Raw genomic sequence first — 26916 nt, forward strand, 5'->3', positions numbered from 1 at the left:
CTGTCTGGTTTATCACAAGAGTAAAAATTACCGCTGGCAATGTTAGAAATGAAAGTCTAATATATTTTGTATAACATTCCTGTCTACTATTTTAAGTAAAGGCATTAACCTGTTTAAAAGAAATTGGTTAACTCATTTTTCTCGCTCAGAAATTGGATGCCATCCCAGTGGGAAAAATCACAAGCAAGTTTCATATGCAGGAGAAATACACCATCAATGACATGCTGTTAGCTGTAGAGATCGCGGTTTTAGTTTTAAATCCTGACGACTGCTGAGGACAAGGAACTGACAGGAGTGGGATAAGGTTATACTGTACCATTTCCTAAATCACTCCACTATTATGAAAGAAACTGAACATGGATCTAATTAAACGGTTTCCCTCGGAAGATATAGTTCTTGGGGTTGCCTCTGTTTATCACTTTCTCATGTAATGGCATTACTTAGAACTGTGCATGGAGTTGTACCATGTAACTGATACGACCATCAAATCTGCCATTGTTTATTCTTCCTTGCCCCTCGTTTTTATGTTATATTAGTAACAGCTGATGGATTAATGTTTCTGACCGTTCTGAACCACACAGTTGATACGAATGTACAGGTTGCACTGTTTCTCAGATGCGGTTTTATGTACAATACTGCTTTTTTCTGGGCCTGTGTAAATAACATTATATCAAGAAACTAATAAATCCATTAAGACAAAGTGGAAGGATGTGGGACTTTCCACTCAACACAAGAAAAGGAAATTTCTGATTTCATTTGGAGAAAAATTGGGATGCAATTAATTTCTCAAAGGGAGGGAAAAAAGGGATATGGATCAATTTATGTATCCTAAGCAACTTTCAGGGGATGGTCACAAAGCAGCATTTTGTAAAGGTTCAGGAACAGGTTGCTTGCATGGCCTGTACAGGAATCCTGTGTAGCATCAGGGGAAATAAAAGTGTGGGCACATAGCTACGATGTGGAGGAAGGAGAGATACAAAAGCCATCATGTCTTTATACTGGCTTGATAGCTGCTCTTGAGCCATGAGGTCATGGGAAACATATTACTGGCCAGCTACTTTAGATCAAAATGGTTTCTAAACAGATCTTATTGTTGTGCTGTACTGCAGGTATTTAAACCTGGAGATTCAAATTTCAAATGAACACTATTTGATTTATTGGAGGACTACTTTTCAAAATAATACCTTCATCATCCGTATCATTTTCTAGGTCATCCAGAGTTGGTGCATTAGGCAGGCTGTAAATGGATGAAGTGCCCAGTCGACAAAGCGTTGAAATGCTGTTGATGACCATTGTACCCAACTGCATGTTATTGCCTAAGGAAGAAATACCATTTTGTCACATCACTTTTTTTATAAATCACACGGTGTAACACACCTTCATATCCTACAACAATAGGGGTGCAGTGTCTCAAAACTGGCAACCTCGGGATTGAGGCCATGCCGGACTTTGGGTTGGGCAGTTTGGGAGAAACCGGGTTGGGTGGAGTCAAGGGTCGCTTAGGGAGCGGGAATAGACCGATGTGCAAGTGGCAAAGGGGATAACTAGTCAGGCGCCACACCACGACAATGCAGCACCTAGCCGAATTGTCCAGGTAAGCTAAAAGCAAAATACCGCGGATGCTGGAAATCTGAAACAAAAACAGAAAATGCTGGAAAAACTCTGCAGGTTTTTCAGCATCTGTGGAGAGAAAACAACAGAGTTAATGTTTCGTGTCCGTATGACTCTTCTTCAGAGCTAAAGAAGAACTGAAAACTCTGAAGAAGAGGCATACGGACTCAAAACATTAACTCTGTTTTTTTCTTTCCATAGATGCTGTTTTTCCCAGCATTTTCTGTTTTTGTCCAGGTAAGTTAATTATTCTTATTTTACTCGATTAAAATTGATGCATGGCACATTCTAAAAATGTCCAACTTTTGGACAACTCTGGTTTTTGGACAGCCGGATTTGAGATACTGCACTGCACCAGCTTTATAATCTTATTACTTGCACTCCACAGAAAAATGAAACAACTAAGTTCTTTTAATAATTATTCTTTACATACAAAAAGTTGCAAAATTGCGATTCAATCTTAGGTTTTGCTGTCATTAGGTTAACCAAGGCTACTGATTGCTGTTTACTTCCTATAGTGTGTCCTTCAACAAGCAATAATACCAATGGATCAAGTTGTATTACAGCCATCATTTTTGGATTTACAATTAAGATTGTGGCATGCTGTAAACAGAGGTAAAAGTCAGTTTAACCATTGTTCAGAAAGAATAATAAATTGCTCTTAAACAAAATGAGGTCTCTTACTGATTGGACCTTTATGTTAATTTTTTTTTAAATGGAGAGCACAAATGGTTATTTTTCTCCCTCTTACTTAGATAATCTTCTGAAAATCTAAATCATGCAGTACTTTGAGTAAAAAAAATCTACTGATCAAACCCAAATATAGAAGTTTATACATGGGGCTGAATTTTGCGTTTGTCGGGCGGGCGGGCCTGACCGACTTGTGGTGGCCGGGCAGCCGATCCCCACCGCCAAATCGGGCCGCGCCGCCATTTTGCGCAGGCGAGCCAATTAAGGCCCGCCCAGCGGGGTTCTGATGCCCGTGTTCATCGGGAAAATTAAATCGGCGGCGGGCGTGTTCAGACCGCCGGTTCCAATGGGGAACCAGCAGTCTGTATTAATAGCAGCCTGGCAGCCTCCTTTAGGCTGTTCACCGTGGCCAGTCATCGGGCAGCACAAGAGGGGAGGGCAGAGGAGGAGGAGGGTGGAAGGCTGCAGGGTAGACCAGTGGGGGGCAGGGGGGGCGTCACTGTGCCCCTTGGTTCTCAGATGCCTGCCTTGCTGTCCTCCTCAAAGAGGTGTCCAACCATCAGGATGTCTTGTTTCCGGAGGATGGGAGGAGGGGGGCCCCCCATGTCACCAGACAGGTGTGGCAGGAGGTGGCGGAGGCTGTTAGCTCTCAAGATGCTGTGCGGTGCACCGGAACGCAGTGCCACAAGCGCTTCAATGATTTGTTGCGCTCTGGGAGGGTGCGTACCATGTCGGCCTTGGCCATTTTACCCAGCAGGTAGCCTTAGCCTTCGAGGCCCCCCCCACCCCCGACATCTTAGTGTCGTTACTGCATTGGGCATTTGGTGCATGCTGGGTGGGCAAATAGATAGTGACCATGCTTACATTAGCCTTAGTGATTAAGGAGAAGATGGGTTCTCCCTGCAGCATATGCTGGTGTTTGTCGCATTTGAGTAGTGTGGGGGAAACCTGCAGGGGAGGCAGCTAGACACATACTCAGAACTCCAACACATGTCTTATTGATGGTGATGAGATGGTGGAAGGGGAGCCTCAAGGTGTCGTGGCCAAGAGCCATCTGCTGGCCTTGGCGCCGCACCTAGTTGCGCCTCCTTGGCATGGGCGCTAAGACCCGTGTGTTATTCAAAGTGATGGACGCTGAATGTGTCCAAAGTGTCCGTTGGGGGAGGGGGTTGGGAGCAGCCGTACTATCTTCTGGGGACTGATCACCAGTAGTGTGGACAGGAGCCGCTGGAGGCCTCAGATGGGCCACTGTGGTTGGGGTGCGGCGTGCGGAGTACATGAGCGAACAGCCCCAATATATGCTCTTCTATGTTCTGCAGGCAAAAGCTGAGAGCAATATGCGGGAGCGGCAGTGGACTGGGGGTGGGCACGCCGTGCTGCAGCACCTCACCACGTACGAGGAGCAGGCCATGGAGCTGTGGAGGAGGCAGGCCGCCAGGTTGGCAGGTGTCGGCGAGGCTGGGGTGCAGTGGCCAGGTATTTGAGGGCCACAGTCCCATCCACTCTGTCTCCCCACCATCCAAAGCACTGATGATTGCTGCAATCGTTAACGCAGCAACACTGCTCATTCACAGACTGATACAGTCAGACGTGTGGGTCATACACAAAGGTCCCTCGGCCCCTTGAGGATGCGCGTCTTTAGTACCTTCCAAAGTCACCTTATCCCATTTGTGACCACTATCCCCATGGCCTAACATGCCATGGCATCGCTGCTGCACATCCAAAGACTTATTGCATCTTAGGAGGGTTTGTACCTCCACCACCGTTTCAGCCAGTGGGTCCCACATTACTCTGTCCAAAAGGTCCTCAGCACCTCATCTGCCAACCTCATGGATGTAGGCATCATGGGAGCTGCCTGGGTACCTTGCATAAACTTGTAGAATCTGCATCCTATGATCACACACTATCTGCACGTTCATGGAGTGGAAGCCCTTCCTGTAGACGAAGGCACTGGGCTCACCTGCTGGTGCCTTGATGGCCACATGTGTGCAGTCTATAGCACCCTGGCTGCGGGGGAAGCCAGCAATGGCCGCGAAGCCTCTGGATCGCCGTATCTGATTTGCCTGGTCGCAGCGGAAGTGGATGAAGGTCAATGCCCGTCTGAACAGAGCGTCTGTAACCTGCTTGACACAAGTGTGGACAGCTGATTGGGAGACACCGCACAGATCACCCACTGAGCCCTAGAAGGTGCCAGATGCATAGAAGTGGAGGGCAACTGTGACCTTCAGAGCCGCTGGCATGGGGTGTCCACCCACACAGTTAGGGGAGATCTCAGGGCCAATCATCTGACAGATATAGTTGACTGTCTCCCTTGACAGACGGAGCCTCCTTCGGCACTGCACCCGAGTCATAGTGAGGTAACTGCTTCGTCACCTGTATACCGTGGCAGCAGGATAGTGGCGTCTTATGTGGCCCCTTCCATCTTGGACAACCTCTTGGCCCTGCGCCCCTTGTGCCTGCACCTGTCCTCCCAAAGGTGGCTCCCCTGGAGGCTGAAAGTCCACTCCCGGCCTCCTCCTTAATCTATCCCTCCCTTCCTACTCAGAGGAGCTGCATCCAGTGGAGATGTCAGAACCCATACCCGGGCTAAATGGAGGCCTCCGGAAAGCTGCAGGCCCGATAAAGATTACTGTCTGCAGACTGCTGAGCTGAAGCTTCAAAGTACAGGGAAAGCTATTGGAAATCGATCCGAATTGCTAACAATCACACAGGCAAGTTTAAAACACTTTCTGCATTAAATACTTCAGAAAACACATATCCCGCCTGTGGATGAGGTTTGTTAAAAAATCAGTTACCCAGCTGTCTGTTGGGCCCGTGCGCCGAGGAGAAGATCGCACGGGCTCCTCAAAATTGGCTTCAATTGCTGAGTTAAGGGCCTTAACAAGGCCTTTAATTAATGGCGGGCGCGCGTCCCGATTCATAGCACGTCCGCCCACCTAAATATTGTGATGCCGCACTCTGATGTCGGGACGCTCGCCTGACATCAGCGTGCGACATTTTAAGCGCTGACGTGCGGGCTCCGCAACCCGCACATCAGCCATAAAATTCTGCCCATGGTTTTTCATGTCACCGGAATATTCCAAATCATTTTGCAGCCAATGATTAATATTAAAATGTAGTCACAGCGGTTAGGTAGACACATTCAGCAGCCACATTTCCAACATTAAGAATCAACAAGTAGCAATGACATGAATGATTCAACATAGGCAGGACAAAGAAGGATGATCTGTGTAATCAGTATGAGGAGCTTGCCACCAAATTAAGAAGCAGAACCTCAAAGGTCATAATCTCTGGATTATTACCTGAGCCACGTGCAAATTGGCATAGGACAAATAAGATTAGGGAGATGAATGCATGGCTCAAAGACTGGTGTGGGAGAAATGGGCTCTGGTTTGTGGGGCACTGGCACCAGTACTGGGGAAAGTGGGATCTGTACTGTTGGGAATGTCTACATCTGAACCGTGCCAGGACTGGCGTTCTTGCAAGCCACATAACTCGGGAAGTAGAGAGGGTTTTAAACTAAGTAGTGGAGGCACGAGATCAAATTTGTAAAGATGAGGTGAATCAAAGAGCGGAGACATGGCTGCAGGAGGGCATGGATTGGGACCTGAATATTGAAGAGTGTAGGACATTAAGGAAGGACAGGAAGCGAGGAAAGGTGGAGGGGTGGATCTGTTAGTTAAAGATGGCATTAGCACAAATAAGAGGGTAAGTTAAGGGAATCAGGATGTGGAAATGGCTTTGGTAGAGATGAGAAATGGTAAAGGCAAGAAGTCATTTGTGGGAGTCGTGTACAAGCCCCCTAATAGTAACCACATTGTAGGATGGAGCATATAGCGAATAAATAATGGAAGCTTGTCAGAAAGGCACAGTACTAATCATGGGAGATTTTAATCTACGTATAGACTGGAAAAGTCAGATGGACAAAGGTAGCCTAGATGAGGAGTTCATAGAATAGGATAGTTTCTTAGAACTGCATGCTCTGGAACCAACCAGAGAGCAGGCTATACTGACCTGGTATTGGGTCAAAATGGGATTAATTAATGATTTCATAGTGAAGGTGCCCATAGGTAGCAGTGACCATAGTATGATTGAATTTTACATTCAGTTTGAGGGAGAAAGGAGTGGGTCCGAGACTATGTTTTTAAACTTAAAGAAGAGCAATTATGAGGGCATGAAAGTAGAGCTGGCTAAAATGAATTGGCAAATTAGGTTAAGGAATAGGCCAATAGAGAAGCAGTGGCAAACATTTAAGGGGATATTTCAGAATACACAGAATAGATACATTCCAATGAGTAAGAAAAAGTCCAAGGGACAGACACACCATTTCGTAATAAAGTTAAGGTAGTACAAAACTTTAAAAAAAGCATGTAATTGCACAAAGATAGGTGGAAGGGCAGAAGATTGGACAGAATATAAGGAACAACAAAGGATGATTAAAAGATTCACGAGGAGGAAAAAAATCGAGTATAAGAGGAAGCTGCCAGAAATATAAAAACAGATGGCAAGAGTTTCTATAAATATTTAAAAAAGAAACTAGTTAACAAAGTGAGCATTGGTCCTATAGAGAGTGACTCTGGAGAATTCATAATGGAAAACAAGGATACGGTACATGAATTGAACAGATATTTTGCATCAGTCTTCACTACAGAGAATACAAGTAACATCCCAGAAGCAGCTATAAATCAGGAAATGGAAGGGAGGGAGGAACTCAGGAAAATTACAATCACCAGAGAAGTGATACTGAGTAAATTGTTGAAGCTGCGGGCTGACAAGTGCCCGGGTCCTGATGGACTTCTCTGGGCCTTAAAAGAAGTGGCTAGTGAGATGGTTGACACATTGGTTTTAATTTTCCAAAACTCCTTAGTTTCGGGGAAGGTCCCATTAGATTGGAAGATAGCAAATGTAACTCCACTATTCAAAAAAGGAAGGGAGACAGAAAGCAGGAAACTATAGGCCAGTTAGATTAACATCTATCATAGGGAAAACATTAGAAGATATTATTAAAGAAGCTATTGGCTCTTGGATAGTTCAAGGTAATCAGGTAGAGTCAACATGGTTAATACAAAGGTACAGCAAGCTAATAGAAAGGCAAATGTTAGCCTTTATTGCAAGGGAGGTGGAGTATAAAAGTAGATAAAAGTCTTGCTGCAACTGTACAGGGCCTTCGTGAAACTAGAACTTTTAAAAAAAAAATTCTTTCATGTGATGCGAATGTCACTGGCTTGGTCAGCATTTTTATTGCCCATCCCTAATTGCCTTTGAGAAGTTGGTAGTGAGGGGTCTTCTTGAACCTCTGCAGTCCATGTGGTGTAGGTACACCCACAGTGTTGTTAGGGCGAGAGTTTCAGGAACTTGACAGCAACAGTGAAGGGACAGCAATATAGTTCCAAGTGTGATTTGGAGGGGATCTTGCAGGTGGTAGTGTTTCCATGCATCTGCTGTCCTTGTCCTTCTAGGTGGTAGAGGTCACAGGTTTGGAAGGCACCTTGGTGAGTTCCTGCAGTACATCTTGTCGATGGTACACACTGCTGCCACTATTAAGAAAGATAGCACATTCAGCCCAAACCAAGGCTGAGGCTGAGGAAGTTCCAGAATATTATTATATTAAAAATGGAATTCTAATAAGGAAGTAGAGACCTCCTCACAGACCTGCAAATGGGGTGTGGACAGTTGTTTATCAGGTTGTGGTACTGCTCAAATATTGTAGAGGTATTACGGATAGCACATGATATTCCTACAGCAGGACACGTAGGGATACAGAAAACTCAAGTGCGGATAAGCCAGCAGTTTCACTGGCTGGGTCTTCACGAGGATGTGGTTCAGTTTTGTAAGACGTGCCATACATGCCAAATGGTGGGAAAACCACAATATGCCATCAAACTGGCACCCTTAATTCTCATACCAGTTTTTCAGGAACTATTTTGTAGGTTGTTAGTAGATTGTATTGGTCTGTCACCAAAAACAAAAGCCAGACACCAGTATATCCTTAATATTATGGATATGGCAATTCGATTTCCAGAGGCCATCCCTTTAAGAGCAATTAGAGCTAAGATAGTGGTAGAGAAATTAACCCAATCTTTTTTTACTCAATATGGATTATCAACAGAGATCCAACTGGATCAAGGTTCCAATTTTATGTCTAAAATCTTTCAAACATAATGAGTAGTTTGGGTATAAAATAGTTAAAGTCCACAGCATATCATCCACAGGCACAGGAAGCTTTAGAGAGGTACCATCAAACTTTCAAAACAATGATTAAAGCATATTGTCATGAATAGACCCATAACTGGGACAAAGGACTGGACTTTCTTTTATTTGCTACCAGAGCTTCACCGAGTGAAGCTACTGGATTTAGCCCTTTTTGAATCAATTTATGGATTTTAGGTAAGAGGTCCTCTGAAATTAATCAAAGAATAGATTTTGGACTAGAAGGGCAAATCCTCTAGGTTAGATTGTGTGTCAGTGTTTCTGGAATGGCTCATGGGAGCCTGAAAAGTGACTCAAAAACATCCTAAAGCTTCTCAAACAAAGATGAAGGAATGGGCATATAAGCAAACTATGACCTGAACATTACAACCAGGAGATGAAGTGTTAATGTTATTGCTTTTACAGGGGGAACCTCTGAAAGCATGGTTCAGGGGTCCATACAAGGTCATTTGGAGGGTTGGTAAAGTAAATCATTTGATAGACAGCCCAGATCATAGGGAAAAGAATTGGCCGCGTCATATCAATACTTTGAAACAATACCATTGTAGGGAGGAAGATAAGGAGCAGGTATGTCAGGTGGTAAGAACAGTGGAGGACAAGAGAGACAGTGAGAAGGAGACTTAGTTCACAATTGAACCTCCTACTACCCGTTTAGCGAACACTGAAATATTAGGACAGTTAGATACCACGTTTTCATACTTAGAGGCAGGACAATGAGAAGATCTAGTGAGGTTACCTATAGAATTTAAAAGGAATAGTAGGGACAAACCAGGACATACAACATTAGCCATACATGATGTGGATGTAGGAGAATCACCTCCTATAAAACAGCATCCTTATCGCCTAGGGCCAGAGAAACAGACTCAGGTGAAAGCAGAGGTCCAGTACATGTTGGTAAACCACCTCATATAACCTAGCCAAAGCAGCTGGAGTTCCCCTGTTGTGTTAGTGCCTAAACCAGATGGTCTGGCCAGATTCTGCATAGGCCACAGAAAGGTCAATGCAGTAACAAATGCGGATTCCTACCCAATTCCCCCCTTGGAAGATTGTATTGACAGAGTTGGCAGTGCCATGTTTCTTACCAAAACAGATCTGTTAAAGGGACATTGGCAGGTTCCTTTAACACCCCAAGCTAAAGAAACATCAACCTTTGTCATGCCAGATGGTCTTTTCCAATGCTGAGTGATGCCATTCGGGTTAAAAATTAGCCAGCAACTTTTCAGAAGTTAATGAACCAAGTGGTGGCTGGTGTTCCGAAATCTGTGGTTTATCTTGATGATGTACTGATATATAGTGACACTTGGAAATCCCACCTGAAACATCTAGAAGCCCTGTTTAAAAAACTACAGTGAGCTGATTTGATAATAAACCTTGCTAAAAGTAAATTTTCAAAAGCGCGAGTAACTTATCTAGGGCACACCATAGGGGGAGGACAAATGTTGTCAAGAATGGTGAAAGTACAGGCATTGGTGGAGCTCCCTGCCCCTAAAACTAAGTGGGAGATCATGAGGTTTTTGGGAATGTGTGGGTTTTTATAGTAAATTTGTACCAAATTTCAGTACCATAACTGACAGACTTGTAACAGAACAAAGCCAAGATGAGCAGCAGAGTGCCAAACATCTTTTGAAAGGCTGAAAGAAATTTTTATCAATAAACCAATGCTGACTGCTCCAAATTTCATTAAACCCTTCAAAGTAGCAATTGTTGAAAAAAGAGACACGTCGAAGCTTTTCGTCTAGCACTCATCAGGACACTTCACGAAAATACCAATAAAAGGTGAAAACAACAATTTATAGTGTATGGGAAGACCTGATTAGTTGCCAAGTGGACTGATTGGTGAGGCATTGCCATGGAGAATGCCACAATTGATGGTGTCATGAAGTTCTTAATGTATATAATATTTTGGAAAATATTTTTCTTTTAAAATAAAGGTTTAGTCTGTGGATGTGTCTTAATTGGATTAAAACCAGCTAGTCTGGGTACTTTGATGTGTACTACTTTTGATATGTAATATTTTTGATATGTAAGGGAGATAGCGTACATTTGCATTTTTTGAAGGGGGATGAAAACTGATGTCTTTCTAGCAGCTACCAAGCAATATGTTTATATTACTAATAAAATTGGTACTATGAAAGGGGTTTCATTGTTAAAAGGTGAAGCTCAAAGAGGCTGGTGAGGCAATGAGAATTTGAATTCAATTTGATATAACTTCAGCAGTTTTTGGGTGTGCAGGGCAGAGGCAACATGAGATCAAAAGGCAGCTGCAAGCCTCCAAGTGGCTCCACAGCAACCAAAGTGAAAGAACCTCATTTTGAATTTGTAAGGTGAAAATGCTTTGCCTGGTGTTTGGTTAAGTCTATGGGTTGCTGTTGCCTTAATGGAGATTAGTTTGGGAATTTGTTAAAAGTTATGATAGTAGTAATTTGTAGCCATGTGTATATCTATTTTAACCTGTGTAGCTTAATAAAATGTTTCCCTTAGTTTAAGGTAAAACCTCGAGAACTGGTGGTCTGATTCCTGAATTTAGAGTCACATTTCAAACATAACACTTAAAATTATAGGTTATGACAGTTGTTTAAAGTTTCTTTCTGGGATTTTTAAATAACTCTTCTTTACCAACTGCATCGGTCATAACAATGTTAACTGCCTAGCATTGTTTGAAATTTTAATTAGGCACCTTGACCCTGATTGGTCAAAGCATTGCCCTCTGGAATAAGTCAGCGAATGCCTGTCACTTATTTTGCTTAGCTGAAACAGGCACAGCATGTGTACATGTTCTTTCTGTCTGCAAAGAACAGGGTCCTGTGTATTAATATGCGCCAAACTACGAGCTTGACTGACAATCTTAAATTGGTTGTCAGTGTAATTCTTAGCACACTGGGGATTATTTAACAAACATTGTCCAATTGTGGAATCACATTTAATGTTGGACACTGCTTTGAATTTTGTAAGTACGGGCTGGTTGGGAAAGGTCTGTGCCTTGCCCACTGTGAACAGTGGAAGGGACGTGCTGTTTGGTACAATTTGCCAATATTTGAGGCATATGGCCCATCACACTGGCACTGAAATTTATAAACCACATTACTCATTTGTGTGATAGGCAGAACATCTTATTGGCTTGATGGCAGCATCCTGTTAGTGGCAAATACCACTCGTGTTGCTATTGCATAGTAGCTGCGTGAAATAGGTAGCTTAACCTGGTGCTCAATTTTTTGAGATACCTTGACCTTCCGGGGAATCGAAGGGAGACTGGCATTTTTCAGGGCTGAAAGTGACAGCCTTAGGCCCTTTCGTGAGTTTGCATGATATACAGAGTGAAATGATCTGATCGGTGTAGCCATTATCCCGCAGGATGCCTTTGATTTCAGCATCAAGCTTCCATAGTGGACAAATGGCTAAGGTCCTATTTACAAGGTTGCTGACAAGACCAATCTTATCACGCATGGAACTGTAAGAATCCCAAGGCCAGTGAAGGTAGGCTCGCCAGTCAGTTTGTCTTGCAGTAGAACAGAGATTGTGAAGAGTCTGGTTCAGTCTGAGCTCACGCCCATGTAGACAGCTAGAATTAATGGCGACGGTACATAGTTTATGGTGGAGTTGAAGATAATAGCTTCAGTCTTCCCAATACTGGGGTTAACAGCAGTGGTAGAGCAGTGGAATTGGCTGTTGTCAGCACATAAGCAGAACCTGTTTTTGTGGATGATGTTGCCTCGGTGCAACATGTAGATAAGGAACTGGAGGGGACCAAGGACAGTTCTTTGGGGCACCCCAAAGATTCAGTATGGGGGATGGGAAGAGAAGCCAATGCTTGAGATGCTCTCCTTCTCCTCCAGCTCTGAAGTCCTTGTCTCAGGTAAAATCTTCACTCTATCCCATCCATGTTATTACTTGTAGCCTCCTTCTTTACTCTAAGTCCAAGGGGTGGAGACTTGAGTATATCTGATTTAGCTATCACCAAATCTGGCTGGATTACATCAAGCACCTTGCTCTCCTCTGCCATAATTGCTCGTGACTTCAAGATCATCTTGAAGAGCAAAGTTACCTCTGGTGTTGTATCCTTAAACCTCTCCAGCTGGCCCTTCTACCCTTCACCTTCAGTGAATATAAGTTCCTGAACTTGGCATGAAGATTGAGACCATCCCCATTTATCTGCCACTGCAACATCCACCCATGTCCACCAAACCAAATACAAGCCTCTCTCAAGCTTTACAAGGGCCCTAGCCTTGAGAAAGAGAGAAGTGAGAGAGGGGGAAACCAGAGTAAGAGAGAAAAAAAATGAGAGAATGAGAGCGACAGTGCAGGTAAGATAGATACAATACAGAAGGAGTGGATGATGTCATTCATCATCCAAATTTGATTTTTAAAAATATTTTGATGAAGAAAGACAAACAAATCAAAAACCTGAGGAAAAAAGTTGGGATCAGACAGAGGGAAACAGTTTGAGTGCCAGGGTAATGCAGCCTCTGGCCTTTGCTGCTTGCTCTTATAGTGGAAGGGGAGTAGATAGGAGTTTGAGGGAAAATGAATGTTAACCACTTGCATTAAATTACAAACTTTTTTCCTGGTACAGATATCCGTGGGCAAGTGAGTTTTGACTGCCAGAACTCATTTTACACTGAATCTTGCAAGCGATAAATAAGGTTTTTTAATCCATAACTTTGGGCTGGGTTAGAACTCATCTTATGATCATAACACCATGGGTGAATTCTATTCATCATTAGTTTAAGAGCGTTTGTTTTCAAGAGCCTACAAATTACAGCATATGCACACTTTCAGATCTATGTCTTCATCTATATGCTGTCAATCTCTTCCATTCTAAATGGAATCTAAATTCCTATGTCCAGATTTATAATGGAAACATCTATATCAACTTGTTACATTATAATTACACTCTCCTGCTAATGGAAATACTGTAATGCTACCACTGGCATGAGAATGTAATTACAATGTGACCAGTTTACATGGGCAATTTCCATTGTAAATGTGGCCACAGGAATTATAATAGATATATAACAATAAGGATAGAATATGTGACATTAAAAAGAGAATTTAATTATCTCTGTGCACCCAGGCACAATAATCCTACCTGTGAACCCTGCTTTTTCTGAATACTTGACTATATTATATGTGCTATGTCATGAGAAACTGACTTAGTGCAAACAGGAAAGAATTTGACCGTATAAATGCACAACAGAAGCTCAACTATCTTACCATCAAACTTGATACTCCAGGTCATCAAAAAGCCATCAGTCATTTGGTAAAAATTCCTTAGATCCTCTGGAAGTAAGCAGCAGTTCTTCTGCAAGCATAAACAGCTGAACATTTCAAGTATAGGTTTAGGTCGAAGTAAAACAAAACAGTTCTAAACTAATCATTTCCTTATCATCTGAAGTATTTATAGAATATATTGGGCCTTTAAGTTGCCAGCAGAGACAGACCAAACGCCACTTATAAAAAGCTCAACAAGCTTTCTCCTTTTGCTGCCCATGATAAGTTGGAGGGATACAGGGCACAAATTTGGTTCACATGGCATCAGAGCTATTGAAGCCATGGAACCTTTGTGTCACTTATCAAGTGTGGGTGTGTCACCAGCTTTTTCCTGGGCAGTGCAAGGGCAGAAGGGCACATACATGCAGGTGCATCCCCTGCATGCACTACAACAGCTTGAACCAATGATATCTTGGCATCACACAGCCCAAACCAGCTGATGCAACGCCAAGATTGAAAACTTTGCTGATTAAAGTCCAGCCCACAAATTTGTACATCAGTCACCAAAGGTCAGGCATGCAGCCCCAAGATGGGACCTGAATCTGTCCTAATTAAAAGATGACTTCACAAGTTGAAGGTTAAGTGGTTTTCAGTGACTTTGCCTTAGATAAAGTAAGTGGGAGCTCTGCCTTTGGCTATGCAACCAAGGAAGAAAAACAACTAGATGACCCATGTATGGGGGCAATTCTTTCATTGCCTCATGGTCTGCAGCATGACCAGGAAAAGGAATGGAGAAAGCAGAGAGGGAAAGCTCTGTGAGGAGGGAAGGAAGTGGAGGCAGAATAGGAGGTGGCATTTTGGACACCATATAATTAGACAGTATGTCAGGTAGTGATTGGGGGGTTCCACTTCCACGTCCCAATCTGGACTCACATCCATTCCACACTCACCATCCCAACGACCCCTTTCTCAACATTCAGCAATGAAGTCACCAAGCAGAACTTTCACAAAATATCTTTATGTAACAACACATCCAGATATACAAACTACAATAATCTTATCACTCATGTGAAATACCTCATTGACTGTCTTTTGGATACCTCTTAAGGGCTCTTATGCAGTGCTATCCCAGTTGTTACAGGACCACCAAAATAAGTCTGTTTTACTGCATTATATTCTACAAATGCTATGCAGGATCAATTTCTGTGATACCTTCCATTTTTCTGAAAACTGTAAACCAATGGGCCAGGCAGCATCAGTCAAATAAGGTGGCTGTATGAAAAGTGTGTGCGACCCATCTCAATTTGAATAGGAATAGGCTGATAATGAATGGCCACACCTGTGCCCATAAAACAGGGCAAACAAATTATCAGATTATTTTAGGTTTTACTTTTTAAAAAAGTATTATGTCATAGAATGCGCAAAGTATTATTTCAGGACCACCAAAACAGTCAAAAATCCTGCTTAATTGCTCTTGTAAGCCAATGTTCTTTTAAAAAGCTTCTGTTCTTATTTATTAAGGAGAAATATAACACGATGTACTAGGTGGAATAATGGGGTGCTCGATGGGGTTTCATAACACGGGACTTTGATAGCATTGGTAGTATAGGCTATGGCTTGGCAGAACTCAGGTGGGCTTAGCCCTCCATTCATCAGAGCATTTCTGGAGCTACCAATCTGCTCAATCAATCCTCACCTCCACCTGTGATGCTCTTGCCTCCATCAAAACCATTACTCTCTCTTACATTGATTGTCCCCTCTGGAATGCAAACCCTGCACCCCATACATCTCCATTCCCCTAAGTCCAAGGGTGTTTATGGTGGACAACTGATTAAATCATTCATTGCTGGATCTAGCTGGATCACATAAAGCACTATTGGGTCCAACTCTCTTCTGCCAAAACAACTCATATCCAAGGATCATCCTGAAATTGAAGGATAATCCGATCTTCTCCACTACAAACTGTCTTCTTAAAGCCCTCTCCCCTATTGTCTCCATCAAGTGTGAGGAACTCATGAACTTAAGAGTTACTAAGATTGAAACCATCCATTCAGCAGCTTTGCCCACTTCCCTCCCTTCCTAGTTCATCAGGCAAAACTTCCCCCAAGGTTCCTGTGTTCTAGCCCTGAACTTGCACCTTTATCTACTTTCTCTCCGATCTCCCTTCATGTTCTCTCTGAGCTCATCCTGTCCATGAGGCCAATATCTTGCTAACTCTACCCTATTCCCACTAAACTGCTGACCATCCACTTCCTTTGCTGGTCCCCACGTTAGCTGATATTGGGCAGAATTTTCCCACCCTGCCTACAGCGGGCAGGAGCGGAGAATCTGGAGAGAGGCAAAAAAAAAACCAATCAGATTCCCACTGGCATGAAAACAGTTCGCAATTCTCCCAATAACTCTAATGGCAGCTTGGGCATTCCACTGACTAGTGATGTGAACACCATTTGCATTTGTTACCATCTCATGAATGCTCATTAAATATGCTTCTCACCAGAATTACATGGCGCCTTCCAATCTTGCGTCACGCCAGGGAGAATTCACACCAGTATGCTTCATGTTTGAAAAAGAGTGGCATGCAGTGGTTGGACCTCACTTTGCTTGTGCAACTTCAAGGTGAGTGCAGCGTTCCTAGCCTACCCATGACAGCGCTGCGCTGGTCTTGTAGTGATATCAGTGGAACGGCCCATACTCCTGGGGTTGTAGGGCTGTTGGGTGCCTCTGCAGTCCTGGAGAATACCACTGTGCAGCGGTACTGAGGCAGAAACACTCAAACAGAGACAAGTATTGCGACCTGGGGGCGGGGGGGAAGTTTGATCCACAAACGGGAGGAGCAGGAGGGTGTCGGGAGCGGTGTGTTAGTGCAGCATAAGAGGGATGGGTTGCGTAGGAAAATTGTGCTAATCATGCGGGGGGAGGGGGGGGGCAGTGGACAAGGGAGACAGTGTAGTGATCAGTCATTGGGGAACTCATTGAAAGTCAAAGTCCTTGGCCTAGGACCAACAGGTGAGAGGTTAGAAGCATTCCTGGGGCTCACAGTCAGGAGTGAAAGAGTAGTAACACTCCTGGGGTGCAGCGGGCCATGCAACAGGGCTATGCATGGTATGCATATGTTGTACCCCCATTCCAGGGAGGGACAAGGTCTGTGTGTTCGATTGGGACAAGGCACAGTTTGGTGTGCGGGGCATTTTCACAGTCAGTGTCATGGGTTTGGCTGGCTCTGTACTGGGCTGCAGATGGCATGGTCATGATTAGGGGAGGCAGCTACAGCCTGTAGGTAGGGGTGATGTAATGGGGGTGTGGGGGTGGTATTCGATGCTCTCTTTTGGGGGTGAGTGCACACAGCCACTAGATGGGAATTTTAACAACAACAACATCCAGTATTACTCGGTGGAGCAATGGCACAGTTTGAAATCGAAACTAGAAATGAATCTGCACAGGAGGGGGGTCAGAGGCAGTAGCGCACTCCTGGACTAAGGGGACCTTTCTCTGTGTGCCCTCAAACCTGCTGTAGCCATAAGCTTGAAGCTGAGAGAAAGTAGGAAGACTTCCTTGAGAAGGGTGTCATTGGAACCCATGCCTTTTGCCACTCAGTAACAGGGAAATGCAGGAATCACTGGCTTCACATGACAGTTGCTCCATTTCAACATTAACACACAAGAATGTGAAAATTTGGAATGCAGGCAACCGTAGGAGGTGCAGCTGCTGCATATATGGCATCTTATCTATGAAAGATTTTAACGTACTTTCCACATTTGGCATGCATAACAGGTCAAAGGGCATCCAGTCATTACCCATGAGCAAGTTATTTTTAATCTGTATGCCAGAATTGAGATTAGAGCACGGAGTTGGCAAAGTTGTGCATGTCATTCAAACCTTCTCCAACCTCTGTGGGATTGAGACGTTAAGTCTCATGGATGGCATCTTGGTCACCTTGATGTGTCTGTTTGCACCTCAGATACAAGGCTGCATCAGCGACAAGGCTAGTTGGGCAGAAACCGCTCGAGATCATGACAGTAGCTTTGGGTTTACGATTGTGAGCTTAACTGTTTTGCTCCATTATTCATTATTGTCTTTACTTTATCATTTCACAGAAGACAAAACAATACAATAATGGAGCCTGAGCTCAATGCTGCCTCTGGATGAGGATGAGGAGCCAAGCACAGCTTTGGGAGGAGGCCCCACATGTGGTCCAGGGCCCAGGGGAGACCCAGCAACAAGAAGAATGGGGGAGGGGTGGGGGGTGGAATAGACCTGGACCATGGTTGAGCTAGTTGCCTCCAAGGGTATACCGAAGACTCTCTTATCTGCAGATGAGCGAGAGACAATGCTGCGCACGTCAGCGCTTGGCCCGAGGTCTAGTTTGCGCTTGCCACATTCTTTGGGAGGAACTAACGCCCCGTGAGGTGGGAGGCTATCCCCTGCCAGTGGCCTTGAAGGTGACTACCATGCTCAATTTCTTTGCCTGCAGATTGTTCCAGGGATCACAGAAGACCTGTGTGGCATCTCGCAGTCTGCCGCACATAGATGCATCAAGGAGGTCACAGGTGCCCACTACAGCAAGGCTCATCAATATGTGAGGCTTACACCTGATGAAAATAGCCAGGCTGCTAGATTCAATGGGTTTTCAGCTATCTCAGGCAGAGTGCAGGGCATAATCAACTGCACCCACGAGGGCTCCATAGCATTAGCCCCTAAAGTTTATCAACTGTAAATGGCTCCACTCCATCAACGTTCACTGGTGTGCAATCATCGGAAGCACATCATACATGTGTGTGCCAAGTACCCTGGAAGTCCCCCATATCCTGAGTCACTCCCAGGTGCCTCACATATTTGAGGGGCCTCAGCATGCACAGGGATGGCTGCTTGGGGATAAGGGGTACCTGCTCAAACGATGGCTCATGACACCCATGCATCGGCCTCAGAGGAGAGGTACAACACAGCTCATTGCTCCACATGGTCCATAATCGAGAATAACATTGGCATCCTGAAAATGTGCTTCCGATGTGTAGATTGCTCAGGTGGGGCTCTGCAGTAAACTCCAGATAGGGTCTCTTGCATCATTGTATGTTGCGCCCTTCACAATCTGGCGCTTCAAAGGGGTGATCGCTTGCCAGACAGAGAAGTGGAGGAGGATGAGAGCTCCTCGGAGAATGACGAGGAGGAAGGCAGGAATCTGAAGGAGATGAAGTGAAAGTAAGGGGAGATGGCCACATTCCCCCTGTCCCTTAATGCCATTCCATTGCATTGAAAGAGATGTCCAAACAGTCACATCAAGAGCAAGTTCAGCATTCAGACTTGCAAGCCTCACGATTTGCCAGGCCATGATCTCTAAGGAGATCAGTGATGCACCCTGTATGCGTCTGCTCTGGGAAGTGACAGTTGACAACAGCGAGAATGCTGTGTCAACTAACGTGGTGCAGTCATCGTCATGTTAATGAGAAACTACAGCAGCTAGTGAGATGAGGACATGGTTGGGGATACCATCCTCTCATCCAGGTCTTGTCCTTTGGCGCTACCACCGGGGAGACAACTGTCGCTAGTCTTTCAAGGCTGCTGAGCTGCCCTCACATAACGGTGTGTCATGAGCAAAAAAGGTTTTAAACGCATTTGGCACACACTTCCAATAAAGATTTTGACACTTCTCCCTGATATCACACAAGGGTCCGGAAACTATCTTCAGTGAGGCTAAAATCACATGAATGTTAATCTCAAAAAGGGAGACTGAATGGGAGGGTAGCTACCCTTGCAATGGAAGGATACATATGTAAATAATCACAAGGCCTTCAGTTGTCCAAGCCATTCACATTAACATCAACTGTATTAACATAAATACAATATTTATACTGTGGTTGCACACCTGTGGCCCAAAAGTGATTTCAATTTAATTAAGTGATTAATTTTCCTAACTTTGCCAATATGCCTGGTTGGAACCCCAATATCCACAGCAGAGCTGCAGGCAGCCTGCTGATTGCCACCTCTTGATGTCTGTCATAACCTTGGAAGATGCCCTGTGGTGGCCCAAGCCTGAGAAGGATCTCCTGTCAGGGGCAGATGCACCCTCCTCATCCTGAGCAGCTGGAGTGGATGGGGTCACAGGTAGAGGGATTCCGAGTGGCTGGACACCCTTGAAGTGGAGGCCCCCAGGTGTGGAGCTGATGCTCAGCCTCCCTGTGGGTGCTCGAGGGTCCAATCCTGACTCCTTGAGGAGAAGGAGCAGCTAGAGGGAGGTTAAAGTGCCTTGCCCGACTTTTGCCTAGCCACTGATGGATCCCACCAATGCCTATACCATGGAGCCCAGGACTGAGTGCAAATCCGGCAAACCTGCTGGACCAAGGTCTCCATGGCAGTCGCCAACCTTCCCATGGTGACCCCGAGGTGCTCGCATGTCAGAGCAATATCAGACAGAATACAGACAGACTCCTCCATCCTTAGTTCTAATCTGCTGAGTGACTCTTGCATCTCTGCCTGATGTTCCGCCACCTGTCGTTGCATCTCCAGCACTGTCTCAGCGGCGACTCGCAAAAGGCTCGTCATCTGACTTGGACTCAGCAGGTGGCTGATCTCCAGCAGTCCTCTGAGTGCAAGACACCAGGGCTGCTGGGGAGACATGTCAGCGAGGTGTTCTCCAGGTGATCCTGAGCGCAATCTAGAACCATGACCTGTGCTGATGGATGCTGCAGGTGAATGCAATGATGGTTCTTTTTTTTAAATTCATTCATGGGATGTGGGCTTCGCTGGCTGGGCCAGCATTTATTGCCCATCCCTAGTTGCTTTTGAGAAGATGGTGGTGAGCTGCCTTCTTGAACTGCTGCATTCCCTGTGGTATAGGTACACCGACAGTGCTGTTAGGAAGGGAGCTCTAGGATTTTGACCCAGTGACAGTGAAGGAACAGCGATATATTTCCAAGTCAGGATGATGAATGGCTTGGACGGGAACTTCCAGGTGGTGGTGTTCACATCTATCCCCCCCATGTACTTTTGGATGGTAGTGGTTGTGGGTTTGGAAGGTGCTGTCTAACGAGCCATGGTGAATTCCTGCAGTGTATCTTGTAGATGGTACACACTGCTGCTGTGCATCGGTGGTGGAGGGAGTGAATGTTTGTGGATGTGGTGCCAATCAAGCAGGCTGTTTTGGCCTGAACGGTGTCAAGCTCCTTGAGTTTTGTTGGAGCTGCACTCATCCAGGCAAGTGGAGAATATTCCATCACACTCCTGACTTGTGCCTTGCAGATGGTGGACATGCTTTGGGGAGTCCGGTGGTGAGTCATTCGTCACAGGATTCCTCGCCTCTGACCTGCTCTTGTAGCCACAGTATATGTTTATCCAGTTCAGTTTCTGGTCAATGGTAACCCCAGGATGTTGATAGTGGGGGATTCAGTGATGGTAATGCCTCGAACGTCAAGGGGTGATGGTTAGATTCTCTCTTGTTGTAGATGGTCATTGCCTGGCACTTGTGTGGTATGGGGGAAGGCAATGGCCTAGTGGTATTGTCACTGCACTAGTAATCTCTGGGGTAATAGTAATGCTCAGGGGTCCTGGGTTCGAATCCTGCCACAGCAGATGGTGGAATTTGAATTCAATAAAATTCTGGAATTAAAAGTCTAATGATGAAACCACTGTCGATTGTAGTAAAAACCCATCTAGTTCACTAATGTCGGGAAGGAAATCTGCCATCCTTACCTAGCCTCAGCCTCAATGTAGTTGGCTCTCTGAACAAGGGCAATTAGAGATGGGCAATAAAATGTTGGCCTATATCCCACAAATGAATAAAAAAAACTTGCCACCTGTCAGCCCAAGCCTGGATATTTATTGTCCAGGTCTTGCTGCATTTGGACATGGATGCTTCAGGAACTGAGGAGGCACGAACGGTGCTGAACTTTGTGCAATTATCCGCTTCTGATGGAAGGAAGGTCATTGATGAAGCAGCTGAAGATGGTTAGGCCGAGAACACTATCCTGAGGAACGACCTGCAGCTGAGACGACTGAGCTCCAACAACCACAACCATCTTCCTTTGTGCGAGGTGCGACTCCAACCAGTGGAGTGGTTCCCATTGATTCCAGTTTTGCTCCTTGATGTCACACTCAGTCTAATATGGCCTTGGTGTCAAGGGCAGTCACTCTCACCTCACCTCAGGAGTTCAGCTCTTTTGTCTATGTTTGAACCAAGGCTGTAATGAGGTCAGGAGCTGAGTGGCCCTGGCAGTACCCAAACTGGGAGTCAGTGAGCAGGTTAGTGCTAAGCAAGCTTGATAGCACTGTTCACCATCACTAGAGAAAAAGTACTGAGCAAACTATTGGGATTAAAGGGTGACAAGTCCCCAGGACCTGATGGCCTACAACCCAGGGTCTTAAAGGAAGTGGCAGCAGATATAGTGGGTGCATTGGTAATAATATTCCAAAATTCCCTGGATTCTGGAAAGGTTCCAGTGGGTTGGAAAAATGCTAATATAATAACACCCTTATTCAAAAAGGGGGGTGGGGTGGAGTGGGGAGGCAGAAAGTAGGAAACTATAGACGAGTTAGTTTAACGTCTGTCGTTGGGAAATTGTTGGAATCCATTATTAAGGAAGTAGTAATGGGGCATTTGGAAAGTCAGAATGCAACCCATCAGAGTCAGCATGGTTTAATGAAGAGTAAATCGTGTTTGACTAATTTGCTAGAGATCTTTGAAGATGTGACAAGCAAAGTGGATAATGGGGATCCTGTAGATGTAGTATAACTGGACTTCCAGAAGGCCTTTGATAAGGTGCTGCACAAAAGATTAATACACAAGATAAGATCACACGGAGTTAGGGGTAATATATTAGCTTGGATAGAGGGTTGGCTAACCAACAGAAAGCAAAGAGTCGGGATAAATGGGTCTTTTTCTGGGTGGCAAGCTGTAACTAGTGGGGTGCCACAGGGTTTGGTCCTTGGGCCCCAACTATTTACAATCTATATTAATGACTTGGATTCAGGGATAGAAGGTACTACAGCTAAATTTGCAGATGATACAAAAATAGGTGAGAAAGTAAGGCAACTTGTTATTTAAATGGAGAGAAACTTCAGAATGCTTCAGTGCAGAGGGATCTGGGTGTCCTCTTGCGTAATTCGCTGAAAGCTAGTATTCAGGTACAGCAGGTAATAAGGAAGGCAAATGGAATTTTGGCATTTATTGCTAAAGGAATAGAGTATAGAAATAGGGAAGTGTTGTTGCAACTATACAAGGCATTGGTGAGACCGCACCTGAAGTATTGTGCACAGTTTTGGTCCCCTTACTTGAGGAAGGATGTAGTTGTATTGGAGGCGGTTCAGAGGAAGTTCACTAGATTGATTCCAGAGATGCGGGGCTTGTCTTACGAGGAGAGATTGAGCAGTTTAGGCCTATACTCGCTAGAGTTTAGAAGGATGAGAGGGGATCTAATTGAGGTATTTAAGATGCTAAAGGGGGTAGACAAAGTAGATGTGGAGTGGATGTTTCCCCTTGTGGGGCAATCTAGAATGACAGGCCATAGTTTTAGGCTAAGGGGTGGTAGATTTAAATCAGAGATGAGAAGGAATTACTTTTCTCAAAGGGTCGTGAATCTGTGGAATTCACTACCTCAGAGTGCAGTGGATGCCGGGATGCTAAATAAATTTGAGGAGATAGACAGATTTTTAATTAGTAACGGGTTGAAAGGTTATGGGGAGAGGGCGGGAAATTGGAGTTGAGGCAAAAATTACATCAGGCATGATTGTATTGAATGGTGGGGCAGGCTCAAGGAGCTGAATTGCCTACTCCTGCTCCTAGTTCTTATGTTCTTATGTTGATGACCCCTTCCATTACTTTACTGATGATCAAGAGTAGACTGATGGGGTGGTAATTGGCCGTGTTAGATTTGTCCTGCTTTGTGTGTGCAGGACATACCTGGGCAATTTTCCACATAGTTGGGTAGATGCCAGTGTTGTAGCTTGAACAGCTTGGATAGGGACACAGCAAGTTCTGGAGTACAAGTCTTCAGTACTATTGCCGGAATATTGTCAGGGCCCAGGGTGTTTGCAGTATCCAGCCTTCAGCCATTTCTTGATATCACGTGGAGTGAATTGAATTGGCTGAAGGCTGGCATCTGTGATGCTGGGGACCTCCGGAGGAGGCAGAGATGGATCAGCCACTTGGCACTTCTGGCTGAAGATTGTAACAAATGTTTCAGCCTTATCTTTCGCACTGTTGTGCTGGGCTCCCCCATCATTGAGGATGGGGATATTTGTGGAGCCTCCACCACCATTCACAACTGGATGTGGCAGGACTGCAGAGCTTAGATCTGATCCGCCGGTTGTGGGAACGCTTAGCTCTGTCCATCACTCGTTGCTTATGCTATTTGGCAGGCAAGTAGACCTGTGTTATGGCTTCACCAGGTTGACATCTCATTTTTAGATATGTCTGGTGCTGCTCCTGGCTTGCTCTCCTGCACTCTTCATTGAACCAGGGTTGATCCCGTGGCTTGATGGTAATGGTAAAGTGGGGAATATGCCAGGCCATGAGGTTACAGATTTGCGTTCGAGTACAATTCTGCAGCTGCTGATAGCTCACAGTGCCTCAGATGCCCGGTCGAGTTGCTAGAACGGTTTGAAATCTATCCCATTTGGCATGGCAGTGGTGTCACACAACATGATGGAGGGTATCTTCAATGTGAAGGTGGGTCTTCATCTCCACAAAGACAGTATCGGAGGAGTGACCACGGCAGAGTCACGGACAGATGCATCTGCGGCAGGCAGGTTGGTGAGTATGGTTGGTCAAGTATGTTTTTCCCTCTTGTTGGTTCCTTCACCACCTGCTGTAGATGTGGTCTAGCAGCTATGTCCTTTAGGACTTGGCCAGTTCGGTCAGTAGCGGTGCTACCAATCCACTCTTGGTGATGGACATTGAAGTGCCCCAGCCAGAGTACATTCTGCGCCTTTGCCACGCTCAATGCTTCCTCCAAGTGATGTTCAACATGGAGGAACACTGATTCATCAGCTGATGGAGGACGGTACATGGTAATCAGGAGGAGGTTTTCTTGCCCATGTTTGACTCGATGCCATTAGACTTCATGGGGTCCGGAGTCGATGTTGAGGACTCCTAGGGCAATTCCCTCTTGACTTTTCACCACTGTGCCGCCACATCTGCTGAGTCTGTCCTGCTGGTGGCATGGTTGCCAGGAATGGTGATGGTGGTGTCTGGGACATCATCTGTAAAGTATGATTCCGTGAGGATGACTATGTCAGGCTTTTGCTAGACCAGTCTGAGAGACAGCTCTCCCAATATTGGAACTAGCCCCCAGATGTTAGTAAGGACTTTGCATGGTTGACAGGGCCGAGTTTGCCCTTGTTGTTTCCGCTGCCTAGGTCAATGTCGGGTGGTCCGTCTGGTTTCATTCCTTTTTTGAGACTTTGTAGCAGTTTGATACAACCGAGTGGCTTGCTAGGCCATTTCAGCTTCCTCCTCTCTGGTGATCTGGGGGCTGGTGCTTATTTTGGTCCTCTGCCTGTGCCTAGATCTGCTGGTGCCCATAAGACAGAGGTGGTGTCAGGATGTGATGAACTCATGGAGCTGTCATTTGTGCTAGGTTGCTGGGATAAGCTGGCTTGATGGTGTCCTCCTCGAATGTAGTGAGGGGTGTGTTGTTGGCCGTCCCATCTCCAGTCTGGGATCTTTCCCTTTTTTTGTGGGAAAGCTAGGACTGCATGAAGAGAAATGCAAGGAATGTGATGAGAAGGGAAGGAGCAGAGGTTGGGAAACATGCATGCCTCCTGTATGTGATGAGGCCTCCTCAGAAAGGGCTGAAGATGGAGTGTGTGTAGCATGGTAGATGAGATGATGGCGATGTGAATATATCTGTGCGACAATCAGTGCTGAAATCTGTCCCCTGCTAATGTTAAGTGAGATCCCTGAAGAGTGTAGCCCTTTGAGCGCATGATGGAAGGAACTGAAGGTTGACTTACACTGGCAGAGCGGATGAGATCAGTCATCATCTTCCTGCGCTGGATCGCGTTCCAGGTGCTGTTGCCAGCCACGCTGACTGCCTCGCGATGGCCTCGCAGGCTGGAGAGGTGTGGCTGGTATACTTCTTGAAGCCATCCTTGAGGTAAAGGACATCCCCATGCTGCCGTACTCCTCTTATGAAGGATGGAGGGTACTGTGGCAGAAGTAGGGTGCAGCCTTCTTTTTTATGTTGGCAGCCATCTCTGGGGGTTTCTGAAAGACAGCTGGGCTGGAGAGAGTGAAATATGTGCGCTCAGGTGATGTTTAAATATGGCGTCCGGACCTTCAACCCTATTAGGTAACAGCAGGGCGAATGGTTCAGATCCTGACCTGCCATGTGATTCAGTGAGATACTGGCCTGTGCATAATTAATGAGTTTTCGAGCATGGAGTTGGGCACAAATTCCCACCATTCCGACCAGCAGGAAACATGCTGCGAAACCTGCCCGCCACTGCACATTGCTTCAAAAGTAGAAAATTTCACTCACTGTTAATGAGTCCCTCTTCTTGGGTACTGTCCCACACCCCTTCAAATCTTTCAACATTAATCCTCTTCTCAGAAAACCCATGCTTCATCACTCTGCCCTCAAACTACCAGAGCAAATTCAACCTGCTTTTCCTCTCCAAAGTCTTTGAACATGTTGTCAACCTCCCAAATCTGTGCCCATATTTCCTGCTACTCCACGATTAAACCCTCCAATCAGGTTTCCACAACATTGAAATGACTCTTATCAAAGTCACAAATTACATCCCATTTGATTGTGACTTATGGTAAATTATTTCTACTCATCCACCTCAACCTGTCTGCTGTCTTTGACACAATTCCACACACCATCAACATCCTGGGGGTTACCACTGACCAGAAACTTAACTGGTCCAGTCATATAAATACCTTGGTTATAACAGCAGGTCAGAGCTGGGAATTCTGTGGAGAGTAACTCACTTCCTGATTCCCCCAAGCCTGGCCACCACCTATAAGACACAAGTCAGGAGTGTGATGGAATACTCTCCAATTTCCTGGCTGAGTGCAGCTCTAACAACACTCAAGTAGTTTGACACCATCAGGATAAACCAATCCATCAACCCACTTAAACACTTACTCCCTCAGTAACCATTCCGTGATTTTATGACCACTGGTGCATAGTGGCTCAAGTGTGTACCATCTCCAAAATGCACAGCAGTAACTCGCCAAGCCTCTCTCAACAGCACCTTCAC

The 26916-nt window shown here is 45.3% G+C and overlaps 1 protein-coding gene across 2 annotated transcripts in view; it reads right to left on the reverse strand.

Annotated features, from left to right (window-relative positions):
• tpgs2 (tubulin polyglutamylase complex subunit 2) overlaps positions 1-26916 on the reverse strand; it is a 51211-nt gene that overhangs the window by 13895 nt on the left and 10400 nt on the right. The window contains exons 3-5 of one of the 2 annotated variants that reach the window (XM_078551337.1): positions 25663-25931; positions 13723-13810; positions 1185-1316 (exon numbers count right to left, since the gene is read on the reverse strand). In XM_078551337.1, coding sequence (XP_078407463.1) covers positions 1185-1316; positions 13723-13810; positions 25663-25692 — 250 coding nt within the window. In that variant the 5' untranslated portion in view covers positions 25693-25931. The remainder of the gene's footprint in view (positions 1-1184; positions 1317-13722; positions 13811-25662; positions 25932-26916) is intronic. The other variant, XM_078551329.1, reaches the window with a different exon arrangement.

This window comes from Cetorhinus maximus, chromosome 1 (assembly GCF_964194155.1).
Source record: "Cetorhinus maximus chromosome 1, sCetMax3.hap1.1, whole genome shotgun sequence".
In the NCBI taxonomy this organism is placed as follows: Eukaryota; Metazoa; Chordata; class Chondrichthyes; order Lamniformes; family Cetorhinidae; genus Cetorhinus; species Cetorhinus maximus.